This window comes from Hippoglossus hippoglossus, chromosome 11 (assembly GCF_009819705.1).
Source record: "Hippoglossus hippoglossus isolate fHipHip1 chromosome 11, fHipHip1.pri, whole genome shotgun sequence".
Taxonomy (NCBI): domain Eukaryota; kingdom Metazoa; phylum Chordata; class Actinopteri; order Pleuronectiformes; family Pleuronectidae; genus Hippoglossus; species Hippoglossus hippoglossus.
Window position 1 is genome coordinate 14,780,809 of NC_047161.1, and position 19,222 is coordinate 14,800,030.

General features: G+C 42.9%; 2 protein-coding genes across 5 annotated transcripts in view; one reads left to right on the forward strand and one right to left on the reverse strand.

Moving 5' to 3' along the window:
• On the reverse strand, positions 1–5,129 carry cx39.4 (connexin 39.4). Of its 2 annotated transcripts, none has more exons than XM_034599736.1 (2): positions 4,969–5,129; positions 1–2,140 (listed from the first exon to the last, which is right to left on the reverse strand). In XM_034599736.1, the coding sequence occupies exon 2, from the start codon at positions 2,132–2,134 to the stop codon at positions 1,031–1,033; it is 1,104 nt and encodes a 367-aa protein (XP_034455627.1). In that variant the 5' UTR covers positions 2,135–2,140; positions 4,969–5,129; the 3' UTR covers positions 1–1,030. The 2 variants fall into 2 exon arrangements, with proteins under 2 accessions (XP_034455627.1, XP_034455626.1); XM_034599735.1 differs by having other exon boundaries at positions 1–2,143; positions 4,969–5,127.
• A 10,103-nt stretch (positions 5,130–15,232) lies between these two features.
• Positions 15,233–19,222, forward strand: part of dlgap3 (discs, large (Drosophila) homolog-associated protein 3) — a 116,730-nt gene continuing 112,740 nt past the window's right edge. For 2 of the 3 annotated variants that reach the window (XM_034599882.1, XM_034599883.1), the window contains exon 1: positions 15,234–15,439. The gene's annotated coding sequence lies outside the window, so the exon portion shown is untranslated. Of the gene's footprint in view, positions 15,440–19,222 lie in introns of all 3 variants that reach the window. The other variant, XM_034599884.1, reaches the window with a different exon arrangement.

Below are 19,222 nucleotides of genomic sequence, written 5' to 3' on the forward strand. Positions count from 1 at the left end.
TTCATTTATAGTAGTTTACACTTTATTTTATTCAAAATAATAAATATTAACAATTTGTCACAATAGCTTAAACATTAAATACAGTTTTCACATAATTAGTCATTTCCTGTTGTTGAACTTGCACATTTCTGTACCTCTTTCAGTCCATTCACCGTGCAATCACAAATGCACTCGTTTACTTTCTCAACTCTCTCAAGCTCACTGAAAGGTTTGCTTTTCAAACTGGATGCTCGCCTTCCCTCCATTATTCAGCGGCAGTGATGATGTGTGCTGTGGTCCTCTCGCTCCCGCTTTCTCCATAAATAAAATACCACTGATACTGGAAAAGATAAGTCTCACACTACGCCAGAATTCCCATGACTTCCAACTCCACATCCTCAACTCAAGTGGCCAAAACACACTGGGTGAAAGGGGAAAAGTACATTGTATGTCCATATGCGTGCGTGCGTGCCTGTGTCCACGCAGCCATTATCCTCTTGGGAGCTGGAGCGAGGACCCAGAGAGCAGTACATTCCACAGTGTGGACAGAGCCGTGGGGAGAAGAGAGGGGGGGGGCTTCAAACAGCACCATGGGTTACAGTGCAAATCTCAGAGGAATATGCTTAAATCTGCCTCTGCTGCATTCCCTCCCATACACACTCACACGGTTTCCCTCGGACCCCCCACTGCAGTGTTTTTTTCCACTGTCGCATCAAGCACCAAAAGCCATTAAATGCAATTTGAAGGCATCTTATGACTGTAATCTTCTCATAGCCGAGTGTTCATCGTCTTTGCCTTGGGGAGTGTTCTCAGAATGTTGCGTTTTGAATAGCCTCATTTATCTGGTAAATCTCTGGCTGAACGTCTACCTGCCTCTGAGGCATCGCGGGTCACAGTGCAATAGTTGTTCTTCTTCATGTCTCCCTTATTCGAGCTGTCGGCCCGCACTCCTGACACCCAAGGGTCATGTGCAGAATACCACTAATAAGTAAAAAAAAAAGAGCAAGAAACCAAACAAAGCTTTCATAGTCATAAACAACATCTGACTGCCTCAAACATAATGTTTCAGCTTTGACTGGACCTTATGGGCACCCTTAGTGTTTTTAACTGTGTGATGCACTTGTTTTTTATAATGGACTCTTGGCGAATGTGACGTCCTCATTGCGCCCATGCAGTTCACATAACTAGGAAGCAGGTCACTCCCAGCTTCTACGGCCAGATCCCGGTCGCTCTCACAGGGATTGGAGTGGCATGTAGCCTCATTCTGCATGGGGAGGCTGGTGTGACTCCCTGCTGTGTAAGACTGTGGCACCGCCGCCTGAAGTTCTGGAGTCTTTTGTCTGGCCGGTACTTGCTCAGGTACTTGAGGTAGGTATTCTCGCCGCTTAGCACTGTAGCGCTTCTCCAGCTGGTGGGAGATGGCGAGCTGAAGGAGGTGGAGGAGCTCGAAGAGGTTGAGGACAAGGGAGACGGCAGCGATCACCTGAGTGTAGATGGTGAAGATGGTCTTCTCCGTGGGCCGAGAGACGAAGCAGTCCACCGTGTAAGGACAGGGGAACCCGTTGCACTCAAACTTTGCTGGTATGATGAAGCCGTTGTAGAGGATCCACAGCCCCACGATGAAGCCGGCCTCCAGGAGGACTTTTACGATGATGCTTAATGCGTACGCACACAGCAGCCTGCCTTTCAGTTTAGGGGCCTCAGGAGTAGCCTTTTCAGCTTTTCTACCTTTCCCCCCCTCCTCTGGTTTCTCCTTCTCCTCTGCACTGTCTTTGGTCACTTTCTTATTGCTCCCATCTCCTCTCTTACTTCCGCCACCCTCCTCTTCCTCTTTTTCCTTGTCCTTTCCGGCCCTTATAGCCACATATCCGAAATAGAAGATGGTCGGCGTGGACACGAAGATCACTTGGAGGACAAAGTAGCGAAAGTGGGAAATGGGAAAGGCTTTGTCGTAGCACACGGGAGTGCAGCCAGGTTGGCGCGTGTTGCAGACGAAGTCGGCCTGCTCGTCATCCCAGGCAGATTCGGCAGCAGCTCCCAACACCAACATACGAAACAGGAAGAGCACGGTGAGCCAGATACGGCCGAGGCCTGTCGAGTACTCTTGGCCCTCCTCCAGCAGATGCTCCAGGAAGGACCAGTCAGCTCTGGACATCCTCTGCTTCTATGGGACAGTTCAGAGAGAATGACAAAACAGTTCTTCCAACTTGTGACAGATTGCATGCTGACACAAAAATGTTTGGAGAATATAACTAAGGATGCAAAATATTGACTTTTCTTTTTTTGGAGAACAAGTAGAAATCAGTACAACTTTCATGGAATTATGCCATTGGGGTGTTTTTCAGCTTCAGTACTTCCCCCCTGGATTTTTTTCTTCTGGGCTTAGACGTTTTTGTGCAATAAGTTTGTCAAAATTCCCCAACCTTTAAGAGAATAGCTGTAGCTAGAATGTGGAAAATCTAAACGACTTTTTGAGCACAAGCGGAGCAAATCGAAGTACAAGCATGCGTTAGTTGAGAACAAGCGCATTACTAAGTCTGAATGTGGAATCAATGGGTCCCGCTCTCAGACTAAAAGACCACACTTTTGAATAAAGATAAGAAAAAATGGCCTGAGGCTCAAAATAGAAATTTCCATATTAAATGTGTGAACTATGATAGGAAAAACAGTTTCATCAATAGCTCATCAAAACATTCTTACAAATATTGTGGGTTGTTTTCGTGACTGAGGGTCAGGTCTGTCCTCGTGGAACCAAACTGTTACGAAACAAAACTTCAAATTACCCTCTCTTCTGCTAGTTCAAATTGGGAGCTGCTGTGTCAGGTGACTGGACCCAGCTCCATCCACATAGTTGTACTTGTTATGTGCGTCTTTTAGATTCCCAACCCTTCCATTCACATCACTGAACACACTGGGTTGGATGCATTACTTAACACCTAACCTGTATGTTTTATTTCCTCGACAAATTTGCTAACGCACACGTTTTTCATTATTTCTATAAGCAGCAAATGAGCTAAGCTTCTCCAACCTATTCAACATAATGGCGTCTTTTATACTTTTTTTTGCTACGAGTGTATCTGACTTTGACTGTAGGCTCCTATTAGTTCTTCCATGAGCTCACTGCACTGTTGATGTTCGGGTGGGCTCCAACTCCCCATCATCAAGATGGGAAAAAACAAAGCCCCTACACATTAAAATGAACTAAAACAAAACCACATGGCACTAAAGTTGTTTAGCATGAATGGAAACACTGTACAATCTCACTGTTCACACTCAAACTGGATTAAGTGAGTCCTAGAGAGGCCCCTTAAAACTTTTACATCTTATACATTCTATTTTTAAAGGTGGGTTTATGAGTGACTTAAAGCAGTTTCAAATTATAAACTCCTTTAATGACATTTTGAGTCAGCAGTTGCTGGAAACTTTTAGTGACAAATGGCACCGTCAGTGGCTTGTCGGGAAGCTTGATGTGGACGCGCACGCACGCACACACGCATCTGAACAAACATCCTGTCTGGGGGAGTCAAGGCACCACTGTGACATTTGTCTGTTTGTTTAGACTATTTATGTTTTTCTGTTGTTTCTTCCCCTGTGAGAAAAAAAAACTTTCCTTGATAAAGAAAACACTAACTTTTCTGACAGGATTAGACGGTGGACAATGGACTGACAGGGATCATAAAATCTAAAAGCACACTGATCCACTTATCCTCAAGTCTAGAGGATTATTCTTATCACCTCAAAATACAACAAAGATTTGAATACCAGCTCACATGGAAAATTGATTAAGTTAAACCATTAAGTGCTTAATATAATGTATAAACACAATACAATGAAGTCCTATCACCAAGAAACAATTACTGTCACAGACACTAAATCACAGTAGGCTTTTCATTATTACTTTATAAATAACATTAATCTTAATAGGTGTATTATTGCCATATACTCTAACTTATTATATGGGTTGAAATAAATAATCCGTTATTGAAAAGAACAACCAGAATAAATCAAATCATTATTAGTTGCAAAAATAAAGGAAACTTATGTAGGCTATCAAAATAGTTATATAAGTTTTACAAGACATTGCAATTTGTAAAACGATTAAACAAGGTGGACGAAATAACAGCACAATGACCAGATGTGAACTTTTACAACTTTTAAAGTTCCAGTAAAATGTGTTTTATTGGCCTTTAAGTCTACTTCATTATGACAATTATTAATTATTTGCTTTGCTGTTGATGTTTTTCTATCTGTTTTGATTTTGGGAAGCAATATTATAAAGTATATGCCAATAATAAACATAAGGTTATGTTTATTTAAAAAGTACTAAAACGTATAGAAAGACTAATTTGTGCTTATATTACAGAAGTTTCAAAAAGTTTTTAAAGTATTAAGACACTGCAATTCACTGTTGTAATACAGAAGGTGATCAAATGACAGCACAACGACCAAAAGTGAAAATCACTATGTTTTGAAACTTAAAACTTTTACAGTACTAGTAAAACTTCTGATATATCAGCCTGTGTAAATCTTTCAATACTTGTATCTGTAACACGATTAATTGTCATTTGATTTGCTGTGTGTGTTTCTTTCCAATCATATATGATTTACTTGAAGCATTTAAATAATATAACTTATATTATAACATAACTTATAGTAGGGTTAAATAATAAATACCAATACATGCATTGCCAATACTATACATAATGAGATTATGTATATTTGAAAAGTAATCATAAAGTATTGAAAGACAGATTCAATACAACAGAAGTTTGACTGGAACTTTAAAAGTTGCGAAAGTTTAAAAAGACAATTATGAATGAAAAGTCTGATAGAACTTATATATAGACACCTGAAGAAAATGATTGTCAGCCACTTTGGGGGATTAAACCTGCACCAAACACACTGCATTTCACTCATAGAGAAATTACACGAATAAAAGTTATAGTCACGTAAATCAACCGTTTTCTCATTCCTCTAGAGACTCCTCACCTTTCTCTCTCGTGAAGCCTTGTTCGTCTCCTCACTGCTTCACCAGGCTCTTTACGCACTGCGGTGGTCCACACGGCTCTGCTCGGCACGGCTCGTATCGGCCTTCTTTTTAAAACGGAATCGATGTAATCGGAAAAAAACAGAGAGTGGGGCGACCTTTCCCATGCCTGCTCCTCTAGCCCTGCCTCCCTCAGGAAGCTGGTCCAGGAAATGGGATGGATGAAGTCAGAAGTGCTGGTGCTGGGTTCCGTGCGCTCGGACGCACGGGATCAACTTCGTTTTGGAGGTTTTTTTGAGACAAAAACCAGTAATTAGCATTAATTGCATGGGACCATCGCCTGACTTGTGTTATTTAAAGGTTAGAGGCTTGGAAGGAAATCGAGTGGAGTGCAGTGGAAAAAGAGGAGGGGGTCTCAAATGTCATGTTTTTTTTATGACATTTAAAACATTTAATATGTCAGTGAGGCACCATTATAATTTGCTAAATTAAAAAAAAAAACAACCTTGCTCTCTCCTCCTCAGTGCCCTCACCCTCAGCCCCTTTTAATAACAGATCAGGATCAGATGATTATTACACAACTGGCATTCACACTCATGCAATATTCCATCGCGCCACACTATGGCGCCAGTCACCTTATTTCCACTGAGCACGGATCAATGACGGCAGCAGCTGGGATTGAAATGTGAATCTCATTGGATTTGTTTCTAGAATCGATTTATGGATCTCCAGATGTTTATGCCAGCAGCTTGTTGCTGTGGTAACGCCTCCTCTATTAATCATTATACCTGCATCCATCTATTCGGATCTGCTGCCGTCTAATATTACACATTGCTGCAAACTGTCTTCAACCTCTAAACAGGTAAGTCCCATTGAGATCAAGATCTAATTTTCAAGGGAGACCTGCATATATTAGTGCATTAATAGCACATGGAACAAACAATTTGAATGTAAATAAACATCCTTACAACACAAATAAAAATACTAGTTATACATATAAAAAAATTATAAAAAACTGAACAAAATGCAATACTATTACAGTTGAATGAACAAGTTAAAAACAATCACAGTTAAAATCATCTGTGGTTTTTACTTGATTTTTAAAATGACCCATTGGGACCAGGATATCAAACTATATTACAATGGGTGGTGCAAAGAATCTAAAAGCAATCTTTCCCAGGTCAGTTTTAATTGTAGGAACTTGCAGCAGTAGCCGTTAACTGTAACATTATACTGTGGAGGAATTACATTTTAAATCTTTATGTCAAATTAAGTGCATGTAAAAATCCGGATGTAGGCTACATTCACTCATGGGTTAATCTCTCTCTCTCTCTCTCTCTCTCTCTCTCTCTCTCTCTACATATATATAATGGCTGGTGTGTGTGTTATGAGATTTAAATGTCAATGTTGTGGTATTTCTGAAGTATAGTGCCTTTACGTAAAATTGCACAATAATTTGTGTCTACTTATGCAAACTGTGTAGCAAGATCTCACCTTGTTTATGTGTTTATTGGAAAGGTCTTCAGTCTTTTCAGTCGAGGACTGGAGCCAGCCAGCCAGCCGGCTGTGCACACGTTTGTTTTGTTTGCATATGTGTGTCTCAAGAACCAAAACAAGCCCGAAATGTTGCTATGATTCAGATTTTCAGTGCTTACTCGTTGGAAGTGTTCGGAAGATAATGCAAAACCTTGAGGCGTGATTTGGCAAGATATCAGATAATACAATGCATCTTTTCCAAACAAGCCTCTCGTCTATGGAATACGCAAACCGACTATGTGCTGTTAGTAAAAGCTTGCTGGAAGCCTAGATTCCATATCTTAAATCAAATCTGGCACAAGCTGGGGCTGCACAATGCTGTGACCATTAAACCCAATGGCCTCCTCGTGTCACAGAGAAATTGAAATTGGGATTGATTGTAAACGAGCATTTTATTCGTATGCGTTTAATGCATGATAACACAAATTCAAGCAGCAAGTCATAATGCCGTTCAGTGACCGTATCACATGCTATAACATAGTCCGTACCAATCCAGCTGCTCCTGGCCGCACCAGTTATCACCTACTGACACCGCCATCAGTCAAATTTAAGTGTTTGCTGAGAAGTCATCTCCACACAGTCGTTCCCAATCAGCTCAGCGCCATTATAAGTGTCAATATGTAGATTATAGGAAGAGTAAGGAGTCCGGGTCTATCTCCCCGGCCGTGGCACAGAGCGGAGTTTTATATAAAGCCTGGAAAATTGACAGTGAATCATCCTGACAGATCAGCTTCTTGCTCTTTTCTTTGGTCATTACATTGGTAGATGAATGGCGAGGAGGGAAGTGAGGGCAACCGACAGAGAGTAATGGAACTGTTTCCATTCAGGAGATGTGTTACGCCTTCCCGTGTTCACTGTGTTCTCCCAGTTATCAATGAAACTAATTGCCAGGCTCCACTTCAATCAGCTCCTCACCGCAGGACACATTTGAACATGCGCCGTTGTATTTTACGACAGAATCAGTCCCGTGTGTACGTCAGTGAGCTCAATAATGCAGATTTGAAAGAGGAGCTGGGACACTAATTCAAAGATGAGCTGGAAAAACCAAATTAGAAGTTTGGGGAGGAAAGATCTTTGGTAGTTTTTCATTTGATAAAAGCTACAAGAAAGGTCATACAATCCAGACTGGGGTGTTGTCATGGGTTAAAATGAAACAGAAGTTTAAAAAACAAGATGACCTGATCCATTTACCAGACAGCCTAGGTACCTGCAGGGAAAAAAGGAATAGTGACAGCCAACAAATTATGTTCATGTTTGTGATTTTGTCTTACATGAATAAGTAATGGAGGCAGTGTTAAATCAACCTGAGCTTGCTTTGCTAGATGATTAACGGCATCTTCCGTAGAAAAACAGGCTGGAACACTCTCTACCCAATCTCTCTATACCCTCTGACAAGATGCCTATATGGAGGAGAAAATTATTTTTTTGAAAATGAGAAAAATACTGTGTCAGACCCATAGAGTGGCTGGTAATTCATTCATCACATGTGTGCAGACTGAAACGTCTCATTAATCACATTCGTGGTTCCCAGAGTATGAATCCATACCGACTTTGGTCATCTCCGGACTTCCAGCTCCGCCACGAGTTTGACATTTGTGGTTTTTAGTGAAGCATACTGTGACATTCGATACAGATACAGGATGATTCCGACAGATATTAGTGAACAACAACATCCACCTTCAGGCTGATTCATGCTTCTGCGTTGAAGCTACGCCATAGGTGCGCACGTAGCCTTCTCACGTAGCCTACGCACAGGGCCCGAGCATTCATAGTTGTGTGTAGGTGTGTGTGACACGAGTTACAATTACACCACCGAACGCTAGTGGCGGTAGAGTTTCTATGCTGGTGTTTCTGGTCCGTTTATTTACAAATTCTCTGGCATCTCTGTTTACTTCAGAAAAATGGCGAGTGTGACTAAGCAGATCGTGTTGGAGTTAGTTAGATGTTGAAGAGCAATTACTTTGCCGTGTTCGTTCCTTCAACTCAATTCAAAAATGGCGGCGAGTCTGCCGGAGATGTGATGCCACCAAGCGGACCAATCACAGCTCTTGTGGTCTGTGTCGCCTCGACGCATAGTTACATTTTTGTGGAGGTGCACGTCATGGTACGGCGTAGGGCTCTGCGTAGGGTACATGTCTATGTGTAGGCTATGGCATACAGCTTTGACACAGAAGCATGAATTGGGCTTTAGGGATTGCCACAATCAATATTTTGCCCAGACATTCATAATCCCCACAAGATAAATGCTAAATGTTAAGATATGTCTTTAATGAGAGTAGTAGTATTTCACAACTAAGGTCGCAGAATGTCGCTGGTGTGGATGTCGTGTTCAGCGTGGCGTGGCAGGACACGAAGGCGTAGCTGTGTGTGAAGCCCCATGGGCTCTCATAGAGTGATCAACCGGTACTGGAGAACAGGACGCGGTTAGATGACAGGCAGATGACTTCCAGGAAGGAAACAGGCAGAGCGGAGAGGCAGGCAGGAACCTGGAGGAGGCAGCCTCACAGAGAGTCAGGTGACTGGAAAGCACACTGACAGGGAACACAACTGGGAGAATATTGACAGTACTACTGCGTAGCCGGACCATATAGATGGTGATGAGTGGAGAGATGACCAGGGTTCTTATACTGCTGGAGATGATTAGTGGAGATGAGCTGCACTAAAGACCATGACACTAAAGACTTCTTTTTATTCCCTGAATTCTTCTTTAGGTGAAGATTTTTGTTGGACCATATCAACAACTACACGATAGATTGGCTCAAGGTTTTGTGCAGACATTCATGTTTCTCAGAGGACGAATCAGAATGACTTTGATGATCTAATGACTTTTTAGAGGCACCATGAGATTTGTGGTTTCGAGTGAAATTTTTTTTTACAGACATTGATATTCTCCTCAGGATGAATTATAATATCTTTGGTGTTGGGTTTTCAACTAGCACCATCATCAGATCAAAAGTAATTGGTTCAGTACTTTGGTTTACACTACCATACCTGCATTTCTAATGGCCTTCCCATAAATTAGTGCTAATCAGCAAGTGTAAGCATGCACATATTTAACTAAACTAACATAATGAACATGCTTAACATTATGGGTTAACATTATCTTTTTTAGCATGCTAATATTTACTAATTAGCAAAAAACTAAAGCACTAAGGCCTGTGGTAATGTGTTAACCTTTTAACTAGTGCCATCATCAGTTTTCAGTACTTTTATTGATGATGACATTTCTAAAGGTATAGTCATTGCACACCATAAGCCTTAGTCATTTGTGTTTAGCCCTAAGTAGCATATTAGCATGCTAATATTCAACTAAACTAAGATGTTGAACATGCTGAACACCTTATGCAAACATTGTCATTGCTCACTGACCTTAGCCTGTAGCTCCAAGCACATTTCTGCATAAGTAGCCTACATGGTTGGACTTAATCTTCTTTATAGTTGAATAAACCGTTTTCTCTGCTCTCTTCTTCCATAGATGATCAGCCGCCTTTGTCTTATTTATGAGGAATGAGGTCATTTTAGGCTGCAAACATGGGAGCTCCGCATTTAATGATGTTATTTAAGATGGATTCTGCTGTGTATCTCTAAACATCACTAAGTTGTAGCGCGTCTCTGAGGAACAGCGGAGCTCCTGTGGCATGTCACATCATGTAAAATTAATTCATAAGACTAGGGGGAAAAAGGCACCATCTTCTTCTGGGGTAACGTTATGTGATGTAGTGCTGCGCGTCCTTATTGTGTTGGCCGCATGTTTGCATTGGGCATTGACGAATCCCTGTCACTCCATTCGTCTGTCACGTCAACAGTAAATTTCCAGCTCAGACAGTACTAGCTGTGTGTCTATCAGTGCTGCCTGGTTAGTAAAGATGTCAAAGCTACGTGAGCTACGGGCTCCACAGCCTTGCATGTTGTTTGATGAAATATGCATGAAACTGGCGGAGCTGTAGATCTTCTGAAGGGATGAACATATACAGTATATATATATATATATATATATATATATGTAGGGGTGATATGGCACTACATTGACATGGTTTTCTGCACCACTGCAGTGACTACACAAGCTAAAATACAGCCACTGTACATCTCATACCTTCCACATTAGGTTTCAATGGACAATTCAATGGCACTGTCAGAGACTTTTACTGGTTAATACATTTCCTGTAGGCGTATATCTAAATTCCCAATTCTCTTATTTTCTCTTCTCTTTTACCGCCCCATGTGTGAACACAGTGTCATGTCTCCCTGTTGAAGTCAGCGTCCATATCCAATCAGAATCTTCCCCAAATCCCCCCCAGTGGTCTACTTACCATGTGTCTCCCAGCCTTATTACGCCCAGGGAACACTCCCTGACAGGCGCTATTGATCTCAGCCAGCTTGGAGCGATGCCACGAAAGTGTTCATTGGCAGCTGATGACAGCTTTATTAGAAAAGGAGGACATGGCAGATCAGCAAGTTTCCCCTGCATCAAAGGCCCCAAAGGGGGTGAACTATGGATAGAGCTCATCGCATTTGTTTGGGGATCAATTGAGTGGCCAGTTTTTTTGAAGGTGATCGATTTGTTGTGTCCAGTGGGGATAATGCACTGCGGCCACAGGTAAGCTAAACTGTCGCAGATAGAAACCCCTCCAGTCTGTTTACCTTGTGATACTGTAACTGGCGGAATTTGTTCAATTTTAATGTCCTCACTTACTTGTTCATGAACTGTTTTGATTCAATAATGCTTAAACTTGGCTATTTACACAGAAAAAAAAAATATAGTTTTGTATCACTTTTCAAGGTCTCTCTCAAAACACCTCTTATATTTTATTATGCCTGCTCTTGTATTCACTGTGATGCATGGGCAGGTATGGGCTGATGTGCTGTGAATGCACATGCAAATGCTGCAGATGTCTGAGAGCTTGGGAGAGACAGTAAGATTTGTGTTTGTTTTTGCTGCTGACTTTTATTTTCATGGTTTTCATTGGACTGATTCTTATGGGAAATACGCGTAACTGTGAAACTGCATAAGAGGGGTTATGGGGTTTCCAAATAACAATCCACTTTCTTGAGCAGAAAATAGCTTTCCAATTTGCTTTCTGACCACGGCTATTCTAGACCTCAATCACAACATCTGCAGAAAAGTAGCAGGTTTGCAGGGGAATCGAAATAGAAATCCGTCTACGTCACAAAATTACAATCAGCGGGTTGCTGACTTGATTCGAAGTGAGCTGGGGTCAGAGCCTCCTGACATCTGGCTTTAGAGTAGTTTGGGCGAGTGCTAATGAAGATACAAACAGATCTACTGGCAGGCAGAGAAGCAGGTGGCGCAAGGCCAGGCTGTGAACGATTCCACCCCGGTGATGGATGCCCTGCCACATACATGAGGGGTGAGGGCGCCTGTTGTGTCATGTTGAAAATGCGGATATTACACCTTGACCCAGTGAACCGATAAATATTCATTAGGCAGCCTTCCATAGAGAGAGAGGAGCGAGTGTACAGACATCTCAGTGGTGTTGTTATGTAGGAAAATGGTATGCCACAGCTGAGCCACACAGTGCAGCGTACTCCAAGAGAGGAGGACGCCTCTAACATAATTAGGCTAATGTACGAAAGCCTCATGTTTTTCTCCTTTAGTTTGCATAAGCATGAACTAGCTCAGAGAGAGAAATGCACTCGCCTACAGCAAAGCTTGAGGCTCAGTATTACATGTTGATGATAGTTAACGTCAGTGTCAGGGGTTGGCAAGTTCAATCAGCATAACCTCATCCTTCAAACGCGACTTTGTGACAACTGGATCCACTGTTGTGGCTGATGCGTGGGGGGGATGTGTGTGTGTTCTAATGGCTCCCAGACCCACACATTTCACATGAAACATCACCTCACAGGGCAAACTGAGGCAGATGTGGTGACATAGCGGTCAACATGGCGGATGCTGTGACATGACGTATCTCTCGTTTGACTTACTCATGCAAACACTTTCATTGTGAGCTGGTGTGAACAGTCGGAAAACTCAAACTGACCGTTTCCCACAATGTGGCCTCTGTCAGTGTCACTGGCCATGGTGCTGAAACCACATCCTGGTGATGTAACCAAGCTGTTCCTGTTCCCTAGTTGTCACTGCTTGTAAACGAGAACTTGTATTTTTACAGCTGTAATCTTACATTCACACTAGGGATAACTAGAATCCATTTGCATATTACTTCACACAATAAAGTTTTAAAGTTTAAGTATGTTTTCTAACCATCTGCAATAGGATTTGTAATCAAAGTTGCTGCAGCAATAAATAAGAAATGGGGGTCGATATGCTGTTTGATTGCCAGTAGGTGAAAATCACAAGAAAAACAACAAACAATAAATGTATTTTCTGAAAAAATAGCCCATAGTCACATTCAGTTTGAAAGTACTTTAATATATCATGAATATTTATCCGTCCTGAACATTCCTGAAAGGGGGTAAACTGGATTTTGCAAACGAAAGAGTAGCAGCTGAGTTTGGGTGCTTTTAAGCATAAACTCTGCAGCTGACGTTCCAACTGGCTGCTGGTTGTACTGAGAGAGGATAATGTGAAAACCATCATTTAGCATTCTGTATCTGTCCATATTAATAAAGAATTAATGATGCTTGTTGTTGGTAAAAGATCTTTCTTGCTGAAGTAAAACAAGGGTGGGTGAACGTAAACGTCAGGTTTTCCCCTTTCTTTTTTAAATGAGACATATGCTCATATTCCAGTTCATATTTTTGATTCATTAATTCTAAAGGTTTACACGCTCTAATGTTCAGAAAACATATCTCTTTTCTCTCTAGCCTCTGTCGGAAACACTTGATTTTAGCTCCTGTCTTTAAGGCCCCCCCTCCCAATGAAGCCCAGTCTTCTCTGATTGGCCAACTTGCCCACTCTGTTTCTGTCCATGATTGGTCAACCGCTCCCAGCGCATAAAGGAAATGTAGACCTTCTGCTCTGCTTTACCTGGCTTTGATAGGGGCGTAACCGACTAGCTGCTAGTCATGTGACATCTAGATACTGATGTCTGAACTACTGATGTGGTGTTTCAGGAGCTTCCGGAGTAGTCTTTTCCCTTTACCCCTGACTTTGGTCTTTTTAACTCTGCAGATCTTTATATAAATAATTACGGGGAATTTACACTCACACAGTTCTGCACATTCACACCTGGAAGCTGCCCAGTACAACCACAGTCACCACTGCTGGTGTAGATTTCGGTCAAAAGCTCGCTCCTCTTACCTTTAGGCCACCTGCGGATTCAGCTTCTTTAAAGGGTTCAAGGCGTGAGTAATCATGTGCCACGTTGTAGTTGACTAACGCTTTACATCACTGTGCAACGTGTTGACCTCTCTAACAAGGAAATTAGAAAAATAAATCAAGGTCATATATTGCAAGTATAGGCCAATCTAGTTTTCAATCGTGCAATAAAACGCTCAATCATGAAATGGCCTGGAGGCCTATTGAAAACAAATCTTTAGTTCCACCGTTATGCTCTCTCTCTCTCTCTCTCTCTCTCTCTCTCTCTCTCTCTCTCTCTCTCTCTCTCTCTCAGCTCTGACCCATTTACAGTCGCTACCATCTAAGTTAAGTGCTTGATGTGATGGCGGATGCAGAATGGGCAGCTGTGCCGCTACAATCATCATGGCTGAAGTCATTGCCTCAGAATAATCTACAGCCTCACTCCAGCTATGCTTTGCCTCTGTGGGAAGGGAAAGTCCATGTTCCGGGTGAAAAGAGTTTCATCGCTTAATCAGAGCATTGTGCATCAGTATCACTGAAATATAATAGGACAGAAACATGGCCAAAGAATATCACTCTTTATATACCAAAAAATTATAACAGAATACTTTTGTAATACCAACCTTTTAAAAGCAGGGTTGGTACATTTTTTCTGAAATACTTTTTATCTTATTTGTTTAAATCCTAAAATTCACGTTTTGATGGCCATCAATGAAAGAGAAGGAAAAAAAAGCTGATGTCTGTGGCCTTCCCAGGACTGTAATAAACATAACCGATCGTTTCATTGAATGAAATTGGGGGCTGACACCTGCCTGAGTCTTTAGAAGTTCACAGAAAATTCGGCTTCTAGCAGTTGTCAGTGCACATTGGGGGCGTAGATTTGACTTTTCCAGGATTACCAACCCTAACTTTAAGATCGGGTCCTACATGACTCCGCCCATTATTCTGTCGTTTCTGGAAGGATGAAGCTTCACCAAGTTGTCACCAAGCGTCTGTTAAAATCCATTTTAAGTCTGAAAGAATCATGTTAACTTACAGTATTTTGAAGTTTAAATCATTTTTGGGAAGAGTAGCTTATAATCAAATGCACTTCTAAATCATTGCACTGTATCTGCATATTGTAAACAAGCAGCATACTACTACTAGTTCGACAACTACTACTTACTTCTAATAATAACAAAGACGTTCCTCCACTGCCCTCCATTGCCACTAAGGTTGGTGGTTCGATCCCTGGTGCCTACATTATGCGTTTCGAAGTGCCATTGGGCAGGAAGAATTGTCCCTCTTGGTAACTGGCAGTGGGTGATTGATGCATTTTAGAGAAAGTGCTGCAACAACAATACTGATAATACTAATAATACTACTAATAATAGTAATAATAGTTTGGATGTAAGATTGAGTCACCGCCGTTTTGTTTGGCCCCTCCTTGAGCAGCCGTGGATCCCGTGGACCAATCGGTTGCGGGTAATGTATCAGTGGGGAGCCCTGCCTGTGATCCAGAGTGAGAGAGAGAGAGTGAGCGAGAGAGAGAGAGATAGGGACTAAGTGAGAGAGAGAGAGAGAGGCACCGCTGCTGTTCGCTGCTGTGTCTCCATCCTCGGTTCTCCTCCACACAGCGGATCCGGGAGCTGCGGAATAGGCGTGTGTCTCAGTTACTCCTGCGGACATCCACGGTCAGTGAAAGCGTCGCGGAGAGAAGCGCCACCCGCACTAAGGTAAGCAGGAGACTGGCGAGGAGGCGGCTACTGCTGCTGGGCGCACTGGGAGGAGAGGAGAGGAGAGGAGCGGGGCTGCGGGGTGCAGGTGCCCCCCCTAGCCCGTACGCCGAGCGCACACGGTACATCCGTGCGTGTCGCGCAAGTGCAGGCTGTCATGTGGTGCTCGTGCCTTGTGACTGTGTGAGGTGAACGCGGCAGATACTGGTCCGTAGTGGCGCAGTCGACATCCGGGGGTGGGGGGTTGGTGGCCGTCAGCGGGGGCTTCCAGCTGTGTCAACTTGAGAGTGGGGGAGAAAAAATAAATAGGAGAAGTTGCGCCATTCGTGAACGCAGGACCCCCCCCCCCACCATCCTCCCTCCTCCTCCTCCCCCCCTCCCTCCTCCTCCTCACAGGCACACTAACACACACCAAATTGTCTGTGGCTGGCAATTAAAAAAAAAAAACACACATGGAAACGACCCGGAGATGTTGGTGATCGTCGAGTTGCATTCGTGCGTAAATGTTCGTTGACCGCGAAAGCGCGCCTGTCCATTTGTGTGGTGTTTATGTGTGTGTGTGTGTGTGTGTGTGTGTGTGTGTGTGTGTGTGTGTGTGTGTGTGTGTGTGTGCGTTAAATGTGTGAGCGTGTGTCCCGCAGAGGAATGCGCGGCGCATGCAGGAGTATCGCGTTTACACTGCGAAAGCCGAGGTGCACAGCGGTTGAATTAATCACAACAGGACCGCGCACAGCGAGTGTGGCCCCTGGGACAGAGGTGGAGATGATTCCCGAGGACCACACCGAGTCCCGGCCCCAGGGTTGTTGGGATGCTGCACATCTATCATCCTGTACCGGTGCACACTCGACTGTCTGTGCCTCTGTAGCGCACACATGAAAGATGGTGACCATTCTCCTTCTTAATAACTGGGTTTTAGGTGATGAGTTGTCTGTGACTGCCCCTGCTCTTGTGTCCCATCCGCTGCAGTACAGCCCCTCTATTATCTTATGGCATCAGTTCAGGTCCGGCCCAAGCTTTTATGGGGTCCAGAGCAGAATTAGATTTTGGAGCCCCCCGGCCCCTCCTACTGTATATCTAAAGCCCCTTTTCCAGTGGTCAAAAAACCCCACAAACACCCGCTAACATCTGGCTTTTGTCTGTAACTCAATTCGGATTCAATCGAAATTCACTCCTAGGTCAAATGACTGCAGTAGACATGGGCTGTAATTGGCTCTGGCTCCTATGGAAGGGATTTCAATGTGACATGGGTGAACGCGCTAATTTTGCAGCAAGGTGAGAGAGCTCCTTAGTTATCGGTGCGCTCGTGACGCATGACGCACCACGGGAACAAACTGAAAGCCAAACTCCTCTACCGGCAATAAGAAAGGAGTCATTCGCCCTTTTTTTCTAGTGGCTTTACGTTTTACAAACCCACATATACCTGCTGATATGTTGTAAAAGAGTTATACCACACACCCATTACCGATTGCAGTCGTTGGCTGTGTTGCTATGGTAGAGGCAGCAGGAAATTAAGCTTGAGGGCTCTTTGAGGCTCTCTAATGGTCACATGGGCCCTTAGCAAGTGCTTAGTTCGCTAAAGCTGTTTTCTGACGTGAACAAGTTTGACTTTAACATATGAAGAACACACAAGGAGATTGTCCGGGTCAGACGGGCTCAAAACAACATGGAAAGTTTCTGGGAAATTCAGGTGGAGGAGTGGCTCCTGGGTAGAGCGTGACGTATAAACTCCAGTGAATCTCCTGCTGTTCCTGCAACTTGTTTTAGAATTTCGGCATTGGCCCCCATTGCCAAAAACCTGTCTTTCCAGATGTACATTCTTGTCAGTGTCGTCTGTGTGCATCTCTTTTTCATCCGCTGATATTTGTATTCTTCCAGTTTCACGTCCGTCATGTTCTATAGACGTCATCATCAACAGACCCAATCGGTCGCCTTGAATTCAGAATCCAGACATTTTCTTGCTGTATTCTCACATGGGCTCACTCGGACATTTTATGGACATATTACAAGTGGCCGGCAGGAAGAGTTCAGGAAAATATCCCGAGCCCTGTCTCACATACTAACAAAGTAAGAGTGTTGACTGGTTGACCACATACTGAAGTTTTGAGTGGCAGTATAGTAAATTATTAAAGCTACAGTAGTGCCGCAGCTTTGTAAATAGAAAGTTGGCTCTGAACACTCAAACCCTTTCTCCCCCGGAAATGATTAAAACGACAAGATGATATTTGTATTGTATCGTGAATAAATGTGCCACATCCTTCCTCCATGCTCTTGGTTCCCTGTCAAGTGTGTCCTGCTTGTATATAAATTGCACTTTTGTGTCAAATATGAAATATGTTTTGATAAAACAACTGGTTCTGTCATGCAGCCGGACACGCTGCACAAATATGTTCCCTTACTAGGAAACTTAAGTACTGTTATAGTGGAATTATTGGGTTTTTAAGATAATTACAGTGCCCTGTTACAGTATAATACAGTATATGTCATTAAGGCTGCAGAAATTACAGTATTTATATAATTTCCTTTAAATTCTAACAGAAATAAAGTTCATAAATCAACTACAAATTCCTTCTCCTGTTCATTCACCAGCTCATACGCCACATTAAGAATTCAAGATGCTTGGCCTCGAGGATAAGTCTACTCATGGTGTGTCTTTGATCACATTACGACATCATTTTAGTTTAAACCACATCACAAGGGCACAAAAGGTGAAAATGGGAAAGTCGTATGCTGTTTTCCAAGCATGTTACTATTTTTAGGCACAGTGTGAAATAGGTGATAATTAATTACTCAAATTTCCTGGAACCATCCACTTCGCCTGTCAGTCTTTCACAGCTGAGGCAAGTGTCCACACTTTTCAACGCTGGCCACTTCTATTGCTTTCATGGTAGACATAAATATTACATATATATCATATTTTACACAAAAACAAGTGATGTGGGACGGACATTTCTTGCAGTGTGCAGGGTTGAATTGTCCAAGACTCGTTCTGGTGACTCATCACCTCAACATCTTTTCCACGTCACATAAGAGGCTTGGTAGTGATTGCTCCGTTATGATGGTGCATGAAGATGAAGCCATCATCTCAGCGTCTATTTGAGGTTCCTGCACACTGTGTCCTGTCAGGGGAATGAGCTATACGAGGAAGTGGGAAAAGCAACACCTTTACGACTCATGATAGGACACCGAAAGGCAACAGAGACATTCATCTGACATTGATTGGTTTGTAGACGGGTGTGCGTCTGACATCGGCGTGTTAAGGCTACTGTATACCTTAACTTGAAAAATAAAATGCGTAGGAAAAAAGTAGTTGTCCATTTGAATGTGAAAAATGTATGAACCGGTTCACTCCCTTAATTTTGTTGCCAATGTAATATCATAATGGTATTACTACCAGCAAAATGAACGTCCTCGTTGAAGTGAAAACCACAAGCCATCCTGCGAGCTGCTTTCACGTCTTTTTCATCTTCTATTGTTCGTGCAATTGGTCTGAAAGTGCTAACTATCGAAAAGCACGGTTCAATTTGATCTGGACTGAAGCCACTTCTTTTGGTCGGACTAACTTCTGGTCCCTTGGTTTGGACAGTGGTCAGCTGCACCTTTAACAACTTTTATTTTGGTTTGTGCTAAACACTAAAGTCCGAGGGTCTGTACCAAACAAGGTAGGTGCTTGTGAGAACAATTTGAGGAAGTGAGCACGAGTACACACACATGTTCAGGTACAGAGACAGCATCCAGCTCCACCTGCTCCTCTCCCTCGCTTCCCCTTTCAGCCACGACTTGTAT